Source organism: Octopus bimaculoides, chromosome 21 (assembly GCF_001194135.2).
Source record: "Octopus bimaculoides isolate UCB-OBI-ISO-001 chromosome 21, ASM119413v2, whole genome shotgun sequence".
Taxonomy (NCBI): Eukaryota; Metazoa; Mollusca; class Cephalopoda; order Octopoda; family Octopodidae; genus Octopus; species Octopus bimaculoides.
This window is the reverse complement of record NC_069001.1, coordinates 37,518,495-37,538,173: the sequence shown is the minus strand read 5'-3', so window position 1 is coordinate 37,538,173 and position 19,679 is coordinate 37,518,495. Positions and strand designations below refer to the sequence as shown.

At 38.5% G+C, this 19,679-nt stretch overlaps 1 protein-coding gene across 1 annotated transcript in view; it reads left to right on the top strand.

Moving 5' to 3' along the window:
- The window catches only part of LOC106868812 (probable E3 ubiquitin-protein ligase HERC1), a 98,961-nt gene that overhangs the window by 58,966 nt on the left and 20,316 nt on the right, over nt 1-19,679 (top strand). The window contains exons 43-55 of the mRNA XM_052975429.1: nt 4,934-5,185; nt 9,365-9,556; nt 9,696-9,870; nt 10,058-10,286; nt 11,178-11,373; nt 11,993-12,290; nt 13,074-13,276; nt 13,663-13,863; nt 14,711-14,835; nt 15,458-15,660; nt 17,083-17,194; nt 18,062-18,244; nt 19,075-19,173. Of these exons, the coding sequence (XP_052831389.1) occupies nt 4,934-5,185; nt 9,365-9,556; nt 9,696-9,870; nt 10,058-10,286; nt 11,178-11,373; nt 11,993-12,290; nt 13,074-13,276; nt 13,663-13,863; nt 14,711-14,835; nt 15,458-15,660; nt 17,083-17,194; nt 18,062-18,244; nt 19,075-19,173 (2,468 nt within the window). The remainder of the gene's footprint in view (nt 1-4,933; nt 5,186-9,364; nt 9,557-9,695; nt 9,871-10,057; nt 10,287-11,177; nt 11,374-11,992; nt 12,291-13,073; nt 13,277-13,662; nt 13,864-14,710; nt 14,836-15,457; nt 15,661-17,082; nt 17,195-18,061; nt 18,245-19,074; nt 19,174-19,679) is intronic.

Genomic DNA, 19,679 nt, shown 5'->3' with positions numbered 1-19,679 from the left:
TATATATATATATATCTTTTGCTTCCATCTCCTTCTGTAACATGTTTTTTTAAGGTGTTTCGGTCACTCTGTAATGTGTGGGCTTTTCGCTGCTCAGTAACATGTGGTGCTTTGTAATCATACTGTAACATATATGGTGATTTGAAGCATTCAGTAACATGGCCAGTAACACAGGTGGCTGCTTTGGCTACATGATGACATGGAGTGTTTCATTTACTCGACTGTTGGGGGATATAGGTCTCTCAGTTAACGAACAGCACTTTGATCCTCTTAATACCTACCATGTAGCAGTTTGGTCCTTTTAATAATTTATAGCATTAGGGTCCCTAAGCAACAGGCAGTATTTTTGCCATTTAATAATACATGATAGCTTTTTGTTTATTTGGGTGGTCAGGGTGACCCTGGATCTGCAAGGTTCTTTGATTGACTCTAGTTGGAGGCTCTCCTGTATCAGGCGGATTGCATCATCAATGAGTTGGCATATTTTGTATATTATAAATACTTTTTCATCTCCTGCCTCCCCCCTTTCTCTTCCTCCCTTTCATCTCATTATGTAGTCTCCCCCCCATTGTGGTCCCTCTTATCAGATGCCCCTGTGGCCATCGCAACATTTCTTCTGAGTTCAAATCCTACTGTGGTCATCTTTGGCTTTTGTCCTTTCAGGGTTAATAAAATGAAGTCCCCCTTATGTCTTCAACTAAGCCTTCCCACCTCTTAAACATTGCTGGCCTTGTGCCAAAATTTGAAACAATTATCGTTGAAGCCATAACGATATTTCCTTCTGACTTTCTCATAATGTCTTCTTGGTGGGGGTACTGGAGGGTGGTTTGCTATTGCCTTCCCTAACAGTATAGCTGTTGGCCCACAAGGAGCTCATCCACCCTTTTGAAGTCCTGTTGGGTATCAAGATATCCTCTTCATAATGGCAGCAAGCTACTCAAGTGGTGGGGGGTCAGTTTAGTTGCTGACCACTCAGCCGTAGAAGAGGTAGGACTGGTTTCCATGGTATCAGTAGCAGGGGTCATCACCCTGGTATGACATTCCTGACCTGACCATATACCATTGGCCCTAGTCAAGTTTAAAGGTTGACTGGACAATAAATCTCTTGGCCATCCAATGGCTCTGACCACTTCATCTTGTTGTTGTAGTTAGCTATGTCCCTTTAAGTCTCAGGTTCAGATCTTGCCAGAACCAACCAAATTTACTGTTTGCTTTCCTGTGGAAGAGGAGGGATGGGTAAGAAGCCATACATTACCAGTAAGATGCTGGGGGTAAGTGTAGGTGGGAGTGGTGATGTAACTGACATTGTGCTTTGCTACTCACAAAAATGTTTATCATCATCATCATAAATGTAGTCATCATGGATCACACTCAACATCATTATAACTAATCATCATCATCATCATCATTATAATTGTTGTCGTGGACACCATCGTCGTCATCACCACTACCATCATCACTGGAATTGTAGCCATCATCATCATCACTGCCACCATCATTCCCACCACCATCACCATGGCAACCCTTCAAACTTGCTTTTCTGTTGTCTGTAAACAGTGTCAGCTTGGATCCAATATTACCCCACATCTCTAACATATATAAATACGCGACAACACATCGTACCCCTCCTCCCTCTCTCTTTCTTTTCACATTTAATTAATTTATTTTATTACAACTAATTAATAATCCATCTTAACAGTCTTTAACACTTCAACTCATTATCTTAACATCATCATCATCATTATGTTGTTGATGTTTTTACTGTTGTTTTTGTTGTTACTCTGTGTGTGTGTGTGTGAGAGAGAGAGAGAGAGAGAATCGGTGGAGCACTGTACAAAGTGGTTTGTCGTAGTATTTTACTTGCACATTACTTTTTGCCATCCTTTGAGTTCTGCTTCCAAGCTCAAAACACACTAAAAAAAAAAGGGGGTTGCAGGGGATAAAAATAAAGAATACTTGAGATCTTAGCTAGGTTGATTGATTGAATTAAATTTTTTAAAGTTCTGAGTTCAAATTCCACGGACATCAACTTCACTGTTTTATCATCTTGATTTGTAATGAAACAAGTACCAGTTGAATACTAGGGGTTGATGTAATCAACTATCACCCCCCCCCCAAAAAAAAATTCCAGGCCTTGTGCCTATAGTAGAATAGACTGTTATCATCATTAGCATCATCATTATTAACCCATTAACTGCCAAATTTCTTTTATTCATATTTTTTGGCATTGCCAGGTGTCTTAGAAATTAAAATAATACGTAATATTTTAATTTTCTTCATCTGTGAATTATTTTGTAAATTATGATAGATTAATCTTAACGTCCCAAATGGGGATCGCTGAAAAAGAAAAGCATATTTCTCCTTTTCTTTTCAATTGCAATAATAAACACTTAAGTTTCTTTGAAACTATAATATCAAATGCAAATGTGTATGAAATATCAATGAATGATATAAATGGGAAATGCAAAAGTTAAAAAAACCTTTTTCAAAACAGTCGATATTTTTGTAGTTCAAAAATTGTGATTTATGACATAAAATGTCCTCTCGAATTAGCCAGAGCTAATAATGACAAACTACTAAATATTGTTAAACACACCTCTGCAAATGCAATGGACAGAAGCATTTCACTTGAAATACAACGAACAACCGGCAGTGAGACTGTTTCTAGCAGGTCCCCAAATGGGGCTCTCATGGCAGGCAAGGGGTTAAGGCAGCGAGCTGGAAGAATTGTTGATACACCTGGTGAAATGCTTCACAGCATTTCGTCCATCTTCACATTCTGCTGAGGTTGACTTTACCTTTCATCCTTTCAGGATCAATAAACTAAGTACCAGTAAAACACTGGGCTTGATGTAATCGACTAGGCCCCTCCGCCAAAATTTCAGACCTTGTGTCTATTGTAGAAAGCTTTATTATTATTATTATTATTATTATTATTATTATGGCAGCATGCTGGCAGAATCGTTAGCAAGCTGGGTGAAATGCTTAGCAGTATTTCATTTGTTGCTACGTTCTGAGTTCAAATTCTGCCAAGGTCTACTTTGCCTTTCATCCTTTCCAGGTCAATAGAATAAGTACTGTTGAGTACTGGGGTCGATGTTATCAACTATCCCCCTCCCCCAAATTTCAGTCCTTTTGCCTTTAATAGGGAGAATCATTTTATTATTATTATTATTATTATTATTATTATTATTATTATTATTATTATTATTATTATTGCCTTTGAACAGCTTCTAACGCTGGAGATGTACTGCAGTGTCAGCTGTTCGCTACCATTGAACTAAGGTAACACCTCATTTTCCGAATACTCCTTGCAGAGTATTCGAGCGGTTCCAAGCAGTGCTGTTTTCTGCAAGTGCTCCACCCTTATTGCAGCCCCTATTTGTCCCATGTACTTCTCGAGATTTTTGCTCACTGTTCTAAAGTCTGATCTGTTTGATGTCTATTAATGTGTTAAAATTTTTTTTAAATATATCATATGTACCATGTATATACAGTATAATGTTTGCAAGATGAAAATCTTATGAAAAAATAAAGAAAATGATTTTATTTAACAGATACAGGTAGAAATGAATAAATTTGTAAAGCAGAGTGTGTTTCGTCTTTATTAAGTGGCACTCTGTTGGTTATGAAAACAAGTGTTCCAGTGGATCAAATCAATGGAACAGCCTACTCGTGAAATTAACTTGCAAGTGGCTGAGCGCTCCACAGACATGCATACCATTAATGTAGTTCTCAGGGAGATTCAGTGTGACACAAAATTCAACAATTTTTGCCAATTGAGTGGATAGGAACAACTTGAATGAAGATGTCTTGCTCAAGGACACAACAGGCTGCTGGGAATTGAAACCACAACCTTTACGATTGTGAACCAAGTTCCTTAACCACTAAGCCACACAGTCTTTATTAATCCAGTAAAAAAAATAACCAACAAAACTATCTTTAACATGCCATATACAGATTAATCAACTTCAACAATAGGGTCTTTGTACTCAATACAGGGTACAGTATATTGCGTGGTGTTGCACAATATCTCCAAATTTCTGGAAATTCCAGATAGGAAGTTTGGTCCTGTATTTTATTGTCTCTAGAGTAGTAGGATGTGGTGATGGCTCCCTAGGGGCACATATATTTGAGAAAGGGTCCAGTCATTATTAAACTCCCAGAAGGATAAAAGGTAAAGTCAACCTTTTCTGTTTTTTTTTTTTTTTACAGGATTTTAATTTTCAGAACTCAAAAGTATTGGGGTGGATGGGGCAGGAGAACATAACTATATCACTAAATCCACTTACTCTGTTGCTCTACTGATTCTGCTATTGGAATAATGTTTTTCCTCCATTAACTTTAATCCTTGAATATTTATTTATTAATTAATTCATTAATTTATATATTTATTTATTTTGTTGTGTCCATTTTGATAATTAGAAGTTGATCCCTGACCCTCTCCCGCTCCCCCCTGCCCTTTGCACAAACAACAAAGAGCAACTCTAATTGCTTTCATTGCTAATAAATTAGTGTCACAAGTAACTAACTATTTCTATTGTAATATGTTTGATATGCAGTACTATCTAATTATAATAATTTATGTTAGTTACCTTACTATAATGGTTTATATTAGTTATATAATAATTATAATAATTATGAATAGTAATATTCTTTACCGCTTGCCTTTTTGTTGCCTCTGTCAAAAAGCAATACTAACAACAATAATAATAATAACAGTAGTGGTAGTAGCTGTAGCAATAATAATAATAGTAGTAGCTGTATATGGTTACTTGAAAAGTAGAACTTTCTAACCTTAGAATCACTGACCCCTATCTCCTCCCTCCCCTCTTCCTTTAATTCTGTTTCCTTAGTTGGGTGTCTTGACTTGTCTGTCGACTGCTCACCTCCTACGTACGCATATAGTTTCAATCTGTTAACTGTTTTCTAGGGACTTGTCGTAGTCATGGCTACAGTAGTTCTGGAGTGTACACGTCTGGCTGGTACGGCGGGACTTGTGGTACCGGGTACCCGTTTTATTTGTTATGTCCCGATTGCCGAGCCCACCACTTGGACATGTCTGGCCACTCTGGTGCCGCCGGCCACTCGCCCACTACTGGTAGCGGGACACCTGCTTGGAAATCCGCTCAGCTCCGGCAAACAGCTCCGGACTTCTTGTGTCCTGGGGGATCTCTGCAGGATGGTATGTGAAATCAATCACTTTCTTTAACAAAGTAAAAAAAAAAAATAATAACTTCTGTTTGAAACTAAAAAATAATAAATAATTAACAAAAATAATAATACATATTATTTATTATTATTATTTTACTATTTTTGTTATTATTTGTTTACATCATAAGAATCTAGAAACTTTGAGAGATATGAAGTAAATTGTATTTTAAATGGTGAAGCTTGAAGTAGATAGAACTATAAATAACAGCATGTAGAATATTGGATGAAAAAATGCTGAAAGCATGGCAGATGTTCTACCATCATAACAAAGCAACCCTTTGAATTTTTTCCTCCATCCAGGGGGTGTGTTTTAATCCAATATTCTACACTCTCGCTATCATTTATAGCTTTATCTATTTTAGTTCCACCTTTGAAAATGGATGATTATTATTAATATTATTATTATTATTATTATTATTATCATTAGAAGTATTTTTGTACTAATTGGCTATTAATTCTCAAAGATAGTGTAATTATGTATATACATGTGTGGGCATATTTGTGCATGTATGATAATCTGTGTGTGTGTGTTGTATTATCTTCATTGAATTTGGTTTGATCAAAGTTTCAAATTTTGTACTCAATACACAATACTATTGATACTATTATTGTTAGGGAATGGAAGGAAGCTTTGACCAAGAGGGATCAGACAATGTCAATATTACATTCACTTCTATCCTTCTTTTACCAAATGTACTTTGAGAGTGATGTAGTGTTTTCTTTTGATTTCAAACACTGTCACAAAAGGAGATAAACTATGTGTGTTGAGTACTCTCTGACTTATGTGAGTTCAAACACATAGACAAACACTTATATACCTACAATGGGCTTCTGCATTATTGTTTCTGTCTCACAAATCCCAAGATATTGGTTAACCTTTCACTGTAGTAGAGAACAGTTGCCCTAGGTACCATACAGTTAGAGCAATCCTTGAACCATGTGGTTGGGAAGCAAAAGCCATGCTGTTACACCTTGGCTAATTTTTTGGGGTTTGTTGGAAACATTAACCAAAACTTAACTTTGGTGTAGTTACAATTTAACTCAATAATTTCAACACTAGAAACATTTTACAATTTGGAGATGCTGTGACATTGATGCTGTTCCTAATATTGATGCAAAGTTTTTCATTCCTTTGTCTTTCATAGACTAACCCCTGTTTCTACAACCTACATAAGACCAGTTCTATTTTTATGATACAAAACTTCTCATTTTGGAGTGATCACTCATAAATCAAAATATTCTGTTACAATTATATATATAGAAACATTTATGTTCCAAACACTATCTTACCAATATACATTACTCTTTTCTTATGTACCAAAATACCATCTTACTATACTGATGTATATATTTGTCTTTTGTTATGTTCCAAACATCATCTTAACATACCAATACATATTTGTCTTTTATGATCCAAACATCATCTTCATATACTAATTTATGTTTGTCTTTCTTTTTTATTTCCAGCACCATCTTAATCTACCATTATATGATACTCTTTTGTTATATTCAAAATACCGTCTTCATATGCTAATATATATTTGTTTTTTGTTATATTCCTAGCCCTATATTATACAATACAGTGTTATGTTCCAAGCACCATGTTAATAATACTGGGTTACCACAGCCTTCAGTACAATTGGGGGCATTGTATGGGTCACCCTGCATGGATACTCTCCCAACCCCTGGTGTAACAATCTTCATGGCATTTAATTCCTACATGTTATAAAGAATGTTAGGGATACGAGGGAGTTCCCAAAAGAAAAAAACAGAATTTTGCAATATTATTTTATTCATTTAGTTTTACATGTTGACGGTCATCCGGAATGAAGTTGGTCTTCAAGCAACAAGTGACCATTCCTAATACATGGAAACCACTCGTAAACTTGTGTTTTGCTCATGACAGCATCCTTGTAAGCTGTTTGAAGCATGACAACTGTTTCGGCCACCATTTTCCGCAGCAGAAAACAGAATTTTGCAGAAGCATGCTATTCCTTCGTTTCAGCCATCACAAAAATCTACAAACAGGGGAGAAACACTGCAAAACAAAGACAAACCATGTGGCAGTATGATTCCACTTGATGCTGCTGGTCAGCAGACTGATGCCTGAGGGTCGCATCAAGTGACTTCTAGCAGCAGAAACTTGAGCTGCAACAGGCTTGTCCCACAGAGAATGTTTTCAGTTACTTTTGGGTACCCTCTTGTATCTCATTAAAATCAATCACCACCCTGGGCCAATACAGCTTGGCAGTAGGGTCATTACAGATGTTGCTGTCCACCTCAAGGCACCTCACTGGACCACCACACTCTCCCAACAGATCCATCAATCCCCCATTTTTTTTAAATTGATGCCTGAAAGTGAGATTTGAACTCTGATTGTTGAGTGCCAAAACAAATACCACAAGGCTTTCTAGCCTACGTGCTTAGGACCATAATATCAACAGCATTGTTTTAACATCCACTTTTCTATGTGGATGGTTTCCAACTCAGATGGATTTTCGAAAGCTGGATGCCCTTCCTGTTGTCAATCCCCACCTGATTCCAAGCAAAGTAATGTTTCCCTAATGTCCAGTCATGGTTTTTCAGAATATTAGAAATAAAGGACATTGCTTGTATGACAGTGATGCTCATTTACAGCTGTCTTGTAATGTTGAGATAAGGAGACACAAACACACAGACAGTAACACACACACACACCCTCATCATCGTCGTCATCATCCTCATCATCATCATCATTGTTTAACATCTGCCTTCCATGCTGTCATGGGTGGGACGGTTCGACAGGAGCTGGCCAAGCAGGAGCCTACACCATGCTTCTGTGTCTGTTTTGGCAGGAGTTTTATGGCTGGATGCTCTTCGTAACACCAACCACCCAGCAGAGTGGACTGAATGCTTTTTACGTGGCACAAGCACAGGCAAGGTCAGTTTTGGCAAGGTTTTTACAGCTGAACACCAACCACTTTACAGTGTGGACAGGATATATCATATATATATATATATATATATATATAGAAATATTAATATTTCTAAGTCTCTCTAAAGGAGACTACGGCAGCATTACTGGATATTAATAGTTATCGCCAAGCCAACCTGGCAGTCCAGAAAAATAGGACGAATGCTGCCGTTGATTAGCTCCAAGCTCTAGAAGATACTTGCCTGTTGGGCCTTACAGTAGGATTGAACCTAAGACCTCATGGTTGGGAATCAAGCTTCTCGAGCATACAGCCACATCCATACCTAAATAGCCTGAGTTCATATCCCACCGGGAGTTGAAATAGTCTTTCATTACACTGAACTCACCAATCAGCTGAGATCAATTTGATTGATTCCTCTCACACCAACTGCTACATCATCACTCTGTGAACCTTTAATAAAAAAATATCTTCTTTTTTTCTTTTATTTCATTTTTATTTACTTTTACATCTTTTATCTTTTTACTTATTTCAGTCGTTGGACTGCAGCCATGCTGGGGCATCATCTTGAAGGGTTTTAGTCGAACAAATCAAACCCCCGCCCCCACCCTCAACCCAGTACTTAATTCTTTTTTAAAGTCTAATATCTATTTTATCGGTCACTTTTGCCACACTGCTAAGTTCTGGAAACATAAACAAACCAACCCCAGTTGTCAAGCAGTGATGGTGACAAAGCCAAACACACACACACACACACAAATGTGCATACAATGAGGTTCCACACAGCTTCTGTCAATCAAATTCCCTCACAAGGCATTGGATGGTTTGAAGCTAGAATAAAAGACACTTGCCCAAGGTGCTACTCGCTGGAATTGAACCTGAAATGGTGTGGTTGCGAAGCAAGCTTCTTAACCACTCAGCCAGTTCTGAACCTAAATCTTAATTTTTTTTTTATAAATATTAATTTAAACATTTTGTATTTTTTTTCTTTTTCTATTTTACTTTTTGATAGTTTTTCTTGTTTTAATGAAATTTTTTTAAAATGGAATTTTGTTAAGGAAATCTGAAGAATTTGGCATTTATGTTTCCTGCCAACATCATATATCTCGATTTCATTCCCTAAGACCGCATCAATTAAACACCATAGCAGAAAATTGACTTAAACACTGATTAGCAAATGCTTATCAAAGGAGAACTGTTTTAATTTATATTTTCCTTTCTTTTATCGATGTATTCAGATGATGCCAGCTTGCTGAACACTGAGTCACCTTTAGAGAAAGTTCCAGTTAATGATAGTGAGAAACTCCTTTTGAGGTTAGGCCTGTCTGAGAGGCGTCCAGCCCCAGATGTTGTCCACTTTTCAGAAGCTGATCCCCTAGGAGAGAAACTTGTCAGAGGACACACCTCTGATGACCTCATAACATCACTATGTAAGTCATACCATCGCTACCATACAATGTAATGTGTGTGTGTGTGTGTGTCTCTCTCTTTGTGTCTGTCTGTCTGTCTCTCTGTGGATCTCTCTCTCTCTCTCAACTACTCCCCCTCCTCTCTCCTGTGTTATTCTAGCTGCCACTGCCCGTGCCGTAAAGAGCGTGAAGAACCTGAAATCCCTCGGTGAACAAGCTGTCTGTCTCCGGAATCCACATGAACGAATGCTCGCTCTGCAACGAATAACATCGGCGATGCAAGTACTACTTGCTAGAACCATGGTCATGAAAGCCCTCGCACTCCTTAGTGATAGGTGAGTATCTAATATCAGGTACATGTTGTATTATAAACTAGGAACTATCTAATACCTGAGTACATCTTTTATGATGTCTCCAGTTTTTACCCTTTACACACGGTTGGTTGTTTTTTATACTTTTCTCTGTCCATGTAGAAAACGAAGCTGTATCCTCCTCCTCTTCTCTCTCTTTTTCCGTCCACAGTGGTCCGTCCTGCAGTTTATCTGCTGCTCTTGAAAACATTGGGCTTTCAGACATCATGCTTGTTGTACGTTTGATGCAGTTCTGTGCTGCAGGGAAGCTCGATATGTCTGCATCTTCATTGCAAGTCACTGAACCAGCAGAATGTCTTTCTTACCTGAATGCTGCTATTGGAGCTTTGGCCCAGGAGAATCCACTTTCTCTCAAACAACTCGTCAAAGTCTGTTCACAGGTAAGTCTCTCTTTCTCTCTCTCTTTCTCTTCCACACTATATATATCATCATCATCATCATTTAATGTCCATTTTCCATGCTGGCATGGGTTAGACGGTTTGACAAGAGCTGCGAAGCCAGAGGACTGCAATGAGCTCCAGTGTCTGCTTTGGCATGGTTTTTATGGTTGGATGTCCTTCGACCGAACAGATTCACAGATAGACACAGGTGTATGTATATATATTTCCAAGGAAAACCTTGATAGTTACTTCACAGGTTTGGGTAGGTCAACATCACCTCTGAACAGAATACCCATCTGTAACAGGGTTCACCCATTTACAGCTGAGCTGACTGGAGCAACGTGAAATGAAGTGTTTTGCTCAAGAATACGATACACTGCTGGTTGTCTGGGAATCAAAACTAGGGTCTTGTGACCCATGAGTGCAACACTGTAACCACTACCTTCATATGCATACATCTGTATATGTGTGTGTGAAAATGTATAAGAGGGTGCTGAAAAATCCCTGGCTTTAAGGGTATCACAAAAGGCCTGGTTGTAGGCCCAACCTTCTGAGTTCTTTTACAGGGCTTAGAAAAACTGTTTTTAAATACAGCACATCCATAAGAGATATTGTCTTTGGACAAATACCACAGTAGATTTCCTTTCAAAGATGTATCTACTACGTTAAGTATGTTATGTAGATGGCCATAATTTTATTAATATTTTTTCATATTCGTTTTGTCCACTCAGTCCACTCTGCAAGGTGGTTGGCATTAGGAAGGGCATCCGGCCATAAGACCCTTTCCAAAACCACTTCCCCTATGCCAGCATGGAAAACAGGTGTTAAACGATGATGCCTTCCTTCTTTCTCCCACTTCACTGCACCCTCTCCAACATTTCCATTTTGTAGGAATTAATGCAAGCTGCTACAGGTTGGAGTGCCAATCCTGATGTTCCGGCCCACCAAAGACAGTTGCAGAATGCTGTGGTTCAAGAGAGAATGACCTCACCTAATTTTTCTGTCACCCAAGCCCTTGTCTCTTTATTGGCCAGTCAAGGATGGAGCAAGAAGTTGATGGCACACAATGTCGCTGAAGAAATGAAAAGTATGCAGCACAATGCCTACTCATTTCATCTCACATCTATCTTATCTCTGTCTCCAGTCTCTCATCATGTGTGTCTCACTCTCACCTCTCTTCTTCGTCTCTTGCAAGTTTTTATCTAATTCATTTCATTCTCTCTCACACACATCTCTCTTACAAATCTCATCCCTTTATCATCTCTCTCTCTCTCTCTCACTTCTCTCTCTCACTTCTCTCTCTCTCACTTCTCTCTCTCTCTCACTTCTCTCTCTCTCACTTCTCTCTCTCTCTCACTTCTCTCTCTCTCTCACTTCTCTCTCTCACATCTCCCTCTCTCATCATTCAGGAAACACTATTTCCCAATTCTTGCTTATTTGTGTTGGCATTCACTATGTCTGAATATACAACACTACCTTACATACATACATACACACACACACACACACACACAATACCATACCCCCATATCACACACCCCACACACACTCACCCACACACATCTCATTACACCCCACATACTCTACCCCTACCTTCTGACATGTAAGTAAGTTATCGCATTTTTATTGCTCTTGAATCCTGCCCATCTTCCTCACATTCTCCGTAAATGGTCTGTTGAAGATTTTCCTCTTAACTTTCCTTCTAGATCCTTCTCTACAAGAATCTGGTCCGTTTCTTCACGAAAAGATCACCTCGTTGACCTTGACGGACGCTTTAGCCGCCTGCGTCATCTCTTCCTACGTACCTCACCAACACCGCCAATGGGCCGCCAAACAGTTAGTCCGTTCCATCTCTTCTCAGATACGATCCAGCTGCGATCACAATGAAAATATGGCAGATTTGGCCCATGACCTCTCAAAGTGTTCCGTCACAAAACTGGAAGGCCATCAAGACAGATTGGATTCTTCTGTGTGGAGTGAGAAGAAGAACTTGTTAGCCACAAGGTTAAATCATTTCTTTACACACTCTACTCAAAGTATAGCAATTAGTAACAACCTAATTAACATATGGCAATTAGTGATCACCTAATTAACATGTGGCAATTAGGGTAAAAGCGTAAAGATCTCCTTCGGTCATGAATATTATTATTCCTTGTTTTTGTATTTGGTTTGCAAGATTCTTTATGTGAATTTGTGTGTTGAAACAAATTTTGTTGTGTCTGGGGAGAGTCATTATGACAATATAATTAACACACACACATTGGATCAATTCCACTCCTGTATTATTATTAATCAATCGGTTAAATATCCATCTAATTAATCAACTGTTTAATTTGTTTTGTTTTTGTTTGTCAGATTAAACAATTAATTAATTAGATGGATATTTAACCAATTGACTAATATTAAAAGAGTGGAATTGAACCAGAGTGTGTGTTAATTATATTCTTACATAATGACTCTCCCCAGGCACAACAAAATAAAAATTTTATTATTATTATTATTATTGTTATTATTATTTAAGGCAGTGAGCTGGCAGAATCGTTAGCATGCTGGATAAAATGCTTTGCAGTATTGCATCTGTTGCTATGTTCTGAGTTCAAATTCTGCCAAGGTTGACTTTGTCTTTTATATTCAATAAATTAAGTACCAGTGAGACACTGGGGTCGATGTAATTGACACATCCTCTCTCCCAAAATAATTTCCCTTGTGACAAAATTTGAAACCATTATCATTATTATTATCTTTATTATTATTATTATTAACTAATTGTTGGTTGTGTTTGTGCAGTGGTTTTGACAGTACCCTTCGAGTGTGGCATCTTCCCAACCGTTCTCATCAGTACCTGGAGCATACGTGTGTGTTCCAGAAAGAAGAAGGAAGTTGTGAATCGTATGTGCAGGAATGTGCACCAGAGAATATTTGTTGGAACTGCACCGGTTCATTGGTGGCTGCATCGATGAATAACATCATGAACGTATGGGAGATGTCAGGTATGTAACTATGGGGATTGTTTGGGGCAGGTGTGGGAGACTGGGATGTCTGGGGAGTGTAGGGGGCTTCTGTGGTGGTGGTGGTGGTGGTGGTGCAAGCTTGTGGTACTGGTGGTAGTGTCACGCTAGTGGGAGGAGTAGTGACTACAAAGGTGGTGTTGGGTGGGAAAGGGACAGGTCTTGGGGTGGAGTGTTGAGACAGGTGGGGGTGATGGGGGGAAGGTTGTGGTGGTGGTAGGGGGAGCCTGGTGATTTCTTTTTTTGTATTTATTTATACTTTTTCTAAACTCTTCATCCAGAGTCCAGTTGTTGTTGTTTAGGAATTCACAAGATCATCTTGTGATATGTTGTCGTCTCACCATTCCTCTTGGGATTCTCTGTTTCAGGTCAAAAAGGTTATGTAGACGTCAATCCGAACTTAATCACTGCCATGACCTGGCCACAGAGCAAAGGTGTGGCCGATGGCATTCACAAGAACAGTGTCGACACGCTCTTGATCGGCCGGGTCAATGGTTCAATTGCTGTCGTTGACATCCATGGAGACAATTCCTTCTGTCGTCTGGAATTGGAACACTGCTACAGAAAAGGTTTGTTGATTGAGCCACCGTTGTTGTTTTGCATGCAGATGACGCCTCTGAGTTCTCAAGGGCTTGTTTTGTTTTTTTAAAGATTATGATTATATATAGGTGCAGGCATGGCTGTGTGGTAAGAAGGTTGCTTCCCAACCACATGGTTCTAGGTTCAGCCCCTGTGTGCGACACCTCAAGCATGTGCCTTCTACTATAGTGCCAGGTCAACCAAAGCCTTGTGAGTGGATTTGGGAGATGGAAACTGAAAGAAGCCCGTCACACACACATATATATATGTATGTATGTATATGTGTGCTTGTGTATGTGTGTATCTTTGTGTTTGTCCTCACCACTTGAAAACTGGTTTGGTATGTATACATCCCTATAACTTAGCGGTTCATCAAAAGATACCAATGGTATAAGTACTCGGCTTGATGCATTCCACTAAAATTCTTCAAGGCAGTACTCCAACATGGCCACAGTCTAATGACTGAAACAAGTAAAAGATAAAAGATAATTATGAAACGTTGGTCTTTAGATTTGGCATGGGTTGGATGGGTTGACAGGAGCTAGCAACCTGGAGAGCTGCAACAAGCTTTGGCATGGTCTCTGCAGCTGGATGCCCTCTCCAATGCCAACCACTTTACAGAGTGTATGGAGTGCTTTTAAAAGGTAAAACATGTTGGATAATTTAAAGTGTGCCATGCCAAATCAGACTGGAACATGGTGCAGCCCCTGTAGCTTACTAGTTCCAGTCAAAGTAAACCCCCCCCCATGCCAGCTGATGATGATACATATATATATATATATATATATATATTGTGTAAATGTTTGTCTAATGTCTGTATCTTCTCTGTACACACAGTCCCTGTGAAGTGTCTGGCCTGGCCCAGCGAGGACAAAAGATTTGCTGTTGGATTCTGTGATGGAACCTTGTCACTGTGTAGCAGAGTAGACTTCAAACAACCCCTTACTGTCGATGCGTTCAATGTAAGTAACAAGCTTTTATTGTTTAATTTACTTAATTACTACAAGTAAGGTTTATTTGATGTAACTAACTAGTAATGAATCTGGAGTTAATTAATCGACAGATTCAATTCATTTAAATAATTATATTTAATGCAATTGAAGAGGTTTGACTAATTTGAATAAATAATTCCATTTGATATCGTTTGAGTTTTTAGACAACTTTATAACTTTAGAGTTCTGTTTGATATTTACCATGTGAACTATGATGAAAAGAATATGGGAAAGATAAGGTATATAATTTTATTTGTGCAGGGGTTCCTTAAGACATGTAATTTATTTTAAGGGTTACACAAGGGTAAAAAGGTTGAGAAACACTTGTCCAGATAATAATTTCTAAAACAGATACATTTGGAGTTGAGATAATCTAGTGGATTCTCTTGACTCCAGTTGTTCCTTGCTGTTTTAATTTAGATAATATTGTTAATATATTGCTTAGTTTGTCATTTGATTACACTGTTTTGTTACGATTTATTACACCTCTCTATGTACGTCACATTCTGTTACACCTCTGTATGTCTGTCACAGTCTATTACACCCTTTGTTTGTTGCACTCTGCTACCCTTCTGTTTTATTTTCGTTACAGACGGCCATTGAATGTATCAAGTATGACCCGACTGGACTGTTGATTGGAAGTTTTGCCATCGATGATTCGTGTGTGAAAATCTGGCTTCACAAGAGAAAGTCCATCCAATGCGTGTACGCCCTGAAGCACAAATGCAGTGTTTCTATGATTGAGTGGTGTAAGATGGTTGGGGTTGGTGATGATAAAACGCTTACGTTTGCTGTGTAAGGATTGATGCTAACTTCTCTCACTCTCTCTCTCTCTCTCTTGCTCTCTCCCACTTTCCCTCTCTTTTTTTTTATTTTCATAATGCAGGCGTGTTGTCTAGTGGTTAGGGTGTTTCACTCACAACTGCAAGGTCGTGGTTTCAATTCCCAGACTGGGTGGTGTGTTGTGCTCTTAAGCAAAGCATTTCATTTTCACATTGCCCCAGTCCACTCAGCTGTAAATGGTTAACCCTGCAACGGACTAGTATCCCATTCAGGGGATATTCTACTCACTTTATCGTTAGAGAAGGACATACTGAATAATATAGTCCAGAGTACATTATAGATTAAAAAAATGTAGGATGGTCATGTCTGGGTTGTCTTTGATCATGGATCTCCTGGTGCTAAAGCAACAAACATAAACAATCTATGTAGAGTAATGTTTATTTGATAACCAAAAATGCTTCTTGTTAAATAGAAACTGTGACATTTTCACTTTGCCTGTTAGCTTCTCATACATGCCATGATGCTTGGTTTGCAGCCATAAGGCCTTAGATTCAATTCCTGGACTGATCCAACATATTGCGTCCCTGATAAAACCTGCTTCATTTTGCATTGTTGTTCCTCCAGTTTACATAGCTATAAAAACGTACCAACCTAGCACCAGTGCAGCTCTCTCTCTCTCTCGTTTTGGATATGTTGCAAAGTCAAGGGTGAAGTTACCAAGAGGATGTCTATTTCTTCTGTGCATAGGGACCACATAGGGGCCACAAACGATTGGCAAAACTGGTAAATATTATCAAGACCTGCTCATTCATGAGTGACTGTTCACAGTACTGTACTTCATTGCATTGCACAGTACTCTACTGTATTGTGTTGTACTTTTCGTACCTTATGGCTGTGTAGTTAAGGAATTCACTTGATGACTACATAGTTCAGGGTTTAACTCACTGAGCAGTACCTTGGGTGTCTTCTGATATAGGTTCAAGTTGACCTAAACCCATGAACTAGTGAAATAGATACAGGAGAACCATGCAAAAGTCCACGTGAAGTATGTGTGTGTGGCTCAACTGGCTGAAACTTCGAAGTCACTGTTGATAATAGCTTTGTCCAAGAATAATTCTTGTATATGAACATGCATACGTATATATGTGAACATTATGGCTCATGGAAATTGTGATGATAATGAATTTAGTGATGGTGTTGATGATGTTAGTGATGATAAAGTTACTGGGGCTGTTGTGTATGACAGGCAAAATGAACCAAATCAACTTTGCTTTTCTTCCGTTCTGGGACAGAATCAATAAAATGTAGTTCTACCGTTGAAGTACTGATGCCAATTGGTATCGGCCAATTTCTTTCTCCATTTCTTTCAGGCCTTGTACCTCAATTATAAACCAATATTAATTAAATTAATTTGCTGCTTTCTTCTTATTTCAGTGGCTGTGAAAATGGTTGTGTCTATCTGTGGAACATTGCCCAACCTTCGCCCCATGAGGCTTTCCTGTCTCCAAATGTTTATGCCATGGAGTCTCAAGAGGAATTGTCTGAAGTAATCATTTTATTTGTATAACTTCACTGTACTTTCTATGTAGAGTACAGTGTGTGTTTGCTGTAGTTTACTGTATGTGTTTGCTGTGAAGTGTACTCTCCGTGTGATGCACCATGTGTACTCTGTGAAATGTGGTGTGATATAATCTGTGTAAAGACTGTACTCTCTCTGTAGTATTCTGTGTATGCTTTCAAGTACATGTTCTCCCTGTATAGTTTATTGTGTACTCTCTTTGTAGAGTATGATGCATATGCTTCACTTTCTATGTAGGGTAGTCTGTCTATAAATAACTCCTGCAGTGTCTCATAGCTTTGAAATTTCAATTATGTCATTGTTTATTTTAAGAATGACATTGTTGGGTAAGTGTGAGAGGCTGGATCTGGCCAGTTTGAACATAAAACCGGTAGAATATTTCAGTCTGATATCGCCAGTTTAAATGTTAAAGGGTCGAGATGTTCGTCTTTGTGCTAGTCTCCTTGACCCACAGGTCACAACTACAATGGTATTGACCTGGGTTATCATCACTGCTGACCTCCTCAGCTTCCATTGGCAACCAAACAGGTTGAAACCAGATCTAAGGAACAGAAGGCCAAGATCTGCCCCAACATGCTTTATTCTTGAACTCAAAACTTCTGTCAACAGAATAGAAATTCTTCAACCTTAACAATACAATGTTATAAAATTCTATAAATTTAGGCATCCAAATAAAGAATGACATTTCTAAAATGTCAAATGTTTACATGCACCACTGTAATTATAAACGTTGTTATTACTATTACAGTTATAAGGGATAATGAGTGTCTGGTCGTATTTGTTTAGAGTTGTTTTCTGCTGCTGTTAAAATAGTGTCTATTTTCCCCATTTCAGGCGACATCAAGTTGTCCACCGGCTGAAGACACGCTTCCTGAACACCGCTTCGACAATAACCTGAAGCCTTTATATGTATTTGTCGGGCATATTTCTAAAGTAACGAGTTTGTCGTTCTCTCCCAATGCATTGATGCTCGCCACTGGCTGTTTAAAAGGTTGGCTCAACATTTGGTCCCTGAAGGTGAGTTACCTCCTTTGTTTTGGCTTATTTTGCCATTCCCCTTCTCTCTTTCTCCCTCCCTCTCTCTCTCTTCCCTCTCTCTCTCTCTTCCCTCTCTTGTTCTGAGATTTAAAAATTGTAATTTTCTAAAATGTCTGTTATTTTAAATCTGTACAAGGCTCTGTGTGCGTGTGTGTTAATATGTTCAAACCATATATGAGGGTGGTGCTTAAAAGTTCCTGGCTTTGAGTAAAATAAAATACATTAGGGTCAGTTTATTATGATTTTATTCAAAGTATTCCCCTCTCAGATTTACTCACTTACTGCATTGGTCCTTTCAGTTTTTCAAAGAAAAGGACTCTGAAAGGTGGGCCTCCAAACAGGCCTTTCACAACACCTTTAAAGTCAGAAGCTTTTCAGCATCCCCTCATATATTTGATAATATGTTGAATTTGTGTGTGTTTAGCCATGTGTATCTGTGTTTATTGTTCGCTCAGTGTATGTACTTGTTTAAATGTGTACACTGTGTGTGTGTGTGTGTGTGTGTGTGTTTAATGTATTCACAATGTGTTCAGCTATAGGAGTTTAATGTGTTCACTGTTTGTGTAATTAATGTGTTCATGCCGTGTATTTGTGTTCACAATATGTATTTGTGTTTAATGTGTTCACAATGTGTTTCTGTAATTAATGTCTATACAGTGTGTGTATGTTTGTGTGTGTGTGTGTTTATTACATCTGTACTATGTGAGTATGATATTAGTGTGGTACATTACTTCAGACTTAAGTAGTTGTCTTTAATTACTGTAATTACTCTTCTAATTACTCTCTAATGACTACTCTAATTACCCCAGGATGGTACATTACTCCAAACTTATGTTGGAAATGGTCTTGTCAGAAGTTGTTGTTGGTTTGAAGAAAATTCACTGACGGCAAATTTTGGACACAGCAAGGTAAGGTCCGCCGCTTAATATAGAGAGCCTGAAATATTTTGGCTCCAACACCATCATCATCACCACTCACACACACACACACACACATGCATATATATATGCACATACACACACACACATGCATATATATATGCACATACACACACACACACACACAAACATGTCTTTTATCTTTTACTCGTTTCAGCCATTAGACTGCAGCCATGTTGTGGCAGTGCCTTGAAGAATTTTAATTGAACAGATTGACCCCAGTACTTATTCATTTTTAAGCCGGGTACCTATTCTGTCAGTCTCTTTGGCTGAACTGCTAAGTTATGGGGACTTAAACCCAACAACATCAGTTGTCAAGTGGTGGCAGGGGAGACACACACACACACACACACACACACACCAACAAGCACACATACACACCAACACACATGCACAAACACACACATATTTAGAAGGTTGTTTGTTACGGTCAGAATGACCATTGGTTTCACACCTTTAATCAGGTAAGTGTGAAA